Raw genomic sequence first — 2,500 nt, forward strand, 5'->3', positions numbered from 1 at the left:
GATGTGTTGTATATACAGTGTTAATAATGACTATACTAACTGAGAGCTTAATTAAGAATAACTATAACAATGGCAGAAGAAGTAAATATAGAGTGCCACACTTTATTGTATAATGAATGGGAATTCTGAAAGCTATGTTTTGGCGTGCCGTCGTTGTCATTTTTGTGGATCTCCAAATAAAAGGTTCTCTAAATAAAAGGTTCTTGTTCATCGCCTATGACAGGACACTGTTGGGTGACCCCCGAACAAGACTGATCTTCAGAAAGAGAGGGCCTTCACCCTGAACGAAGCCAACAACGTCCCTCTTCAGATCTGTCCATCATTTCGCTCAATTATCACTCCTTTCACACATCATTTTTATCTGTGGGCTCACATCTGCAGCAGAATATGCAGTGACATTTGTTCTCATGAGAATGGTCCAAGTTAATGGTTCAGGTTATATTTAGCCCTGTTTGTTGTGTTGTTTGTTTGGAAATGCTTTGTTTGTTTCTCAGACAATTACTGTGTACATTTCATTTATGCTCTTATTGGGATATGAGTTGTATCTTTCCAGTAGTAGGTTTTTTTTTTTTTTTTTTTAACTATTAGCAATATCTATATAATAATAATAAATGGTGCATATGTTTACAGAAGCCCTTGAATCTTGTATATTTTATATTCAGGCATTTGCTGTGATGTTACCGTGTAGACTAAAACAGTTTACCCCCTTAATATATGAATATATAGAACAACCCATTCCTTCACAGTCCACATCATTTTATGGAAACGTTCAGAAAGGCCTTTGGTAGCAAGCAGCACCAGAAACAACAATATTTCCTCGAGAACCCCACTGACTTGCCGCGTTGAATTTAAGAACAACAGGTCTGGCCAGGGAAGGTTTACGTAGCCTACGCAATAATGAGATTGCGCCTTTCTCGCTTTTCAAGTTAACTGATCATGCGGTCGGTAGCATAGCGAAGCACTGATGCAACTCTTCTCGAAGTAGAAGTAACACTGACGTGGTGAATACATAAGTATATTTGTACACACACACACGTCCATAATCTAGTCAGTAGGCCTATATGTTTGTGCGGTTACATAAATTATATAAACTTCAAGTTGTAACTGAAACATATTCCAGCGTTATTGGTGGGCCTGTTCGGCATCACCATCCAGATGTTCCTTGGTTTCACGATAGCTGCACAGAATTAAATCAGCTCCCATTTATGTTATGTTATCCCAGGCAGTGGAAGAATGATGGCAGCAATAGCCTTGGCTGTGTAATTATCGTGATGAGATTGCAGTACTTAAGAGCATAAGACACGAAGAAATGTGTTTAATGTTCACTCCAATATTATTTGCTGTGCACAGAACCAATTAGCTATTATTTTTCCGCTCAAGGGTCCAACTTTAATGCCTTGCCTCTCTTAATACAGTTAACTCTTGTGCCAAAAACGGTCGTAAACTCATGTGAATGTTGAGTCTAGATCAGAAAATGAAAATAATTACAGGGCGTTAACATATACATTTAATGACGTAGATATGTACCAACCGGTGGACTCTACGTCGACATTGACCTTGCAAGGTTCAGGGTGGATTTAAACCAGTAGATGGCGTTTTGAGCCATTTTCAACCCATCAAATACCGATTTTTTTTATTCAAATACATTTGGTAATTATGCCAATATTAACACCAGCACTGATGTGTTACATTTAAGTGTCTTGAATTAAACTTACAACATCACTTCTTCATATCTTTAGAAATGTAATAATAATAATGTGATTGTGTAGGCCTTTGTGTGTCCACTTCCCCCCCTAAAGGAGTTTGGACTTCTGAATTAAATAATTTTTCGTCTGTCAGTCATCCGCCGTCCCCAAGAACATCAATTTCTGGCGTATAATTTTACAGCAACAATCAGAGCTACAAAATGAGCTGGAACAGCGCAGAGGGGAACAGATGGCACGTAATTGCCACGCGCCGGGAACAAGGGAGTCCGCTCTTACAGGTCTCACGGGACGGCGCTGTTTCTAAAGTGCAGGTGCGTGCGTGTTTGATCAGAATGTGGCCCGGAGGAACCGTGCAAGGCGCGGGCAAGTTTACCCACTACTCGATACGAAACATCGACGCAGGCGACTTTTTTTTGGAGCCGAGATAACCTCATTAGCACAAGAGGGAAGCACTTGTACGTTTTAATCACGTCAAACAGCTAAAACAATTGGAAAGCGGCTTCGCGAAATCCCAGTATTTTCACCCAACTACTGGAACTCTAATCCAAGCCCGCCCGAGTGTGGGTGCTGGCGAGGGGCGGCTGGCGTGATTGATGAATCAAATATCATCTGCTCGCAATAGGAAATCTCTGAAAATGTTGTGAATTAAACACAGACCTCCGACGCGAACGGAGCAGGTGTTCCGGATAACAAAAAATGAATTTGCCCTCCCTGCTTGTCTACAGACTGAAATGCGCAATATGCGCAAGAGCATAATTTATAAACATGCAATAAACGGGAACAGATGGGCTTTT

At 40.6% G+C, this 2,500-nt stretch overlaps 1 protein-coding gene across 1 annotated transcript in view; it reads left to right on the forward strand.

Annotated features, from left to right (window-relative positions):
* Positions 1-586, forward strand: part of LOC105899344 (aquaporin-8-like) — a 9,994-nt gene extending 9,408 nt beyond the window's left edge. The window contains exon 6 of the mRNA XM_031582513.2: positions 224-586. Coding sequence (XP_031438373.1) covers positions 224-284 — 61 coding nt within the window. The 3' untranslated portion in view covers positions 285-586. The remainder of the gene's footprint in view (positions 1-223) is intronic.
* Positions 587-2,500: the final 1,914 nt, after the last annotated feature.

Source organism: Clupea harengus, chromosome 2, assembly GCF_900700415.2.
Source record: "Clupea harengus chromosome 2, Ch_v2.0.2, whole genome shotgun sequence".
In the NCBI taxonomy this organism is placed as follows: domain Eukaryota; kingdom Metazoa; phylum Chordata; class Actinopteri; order Clupeiformes; family Clupeidae; genus Clupea; species Clupea harengus.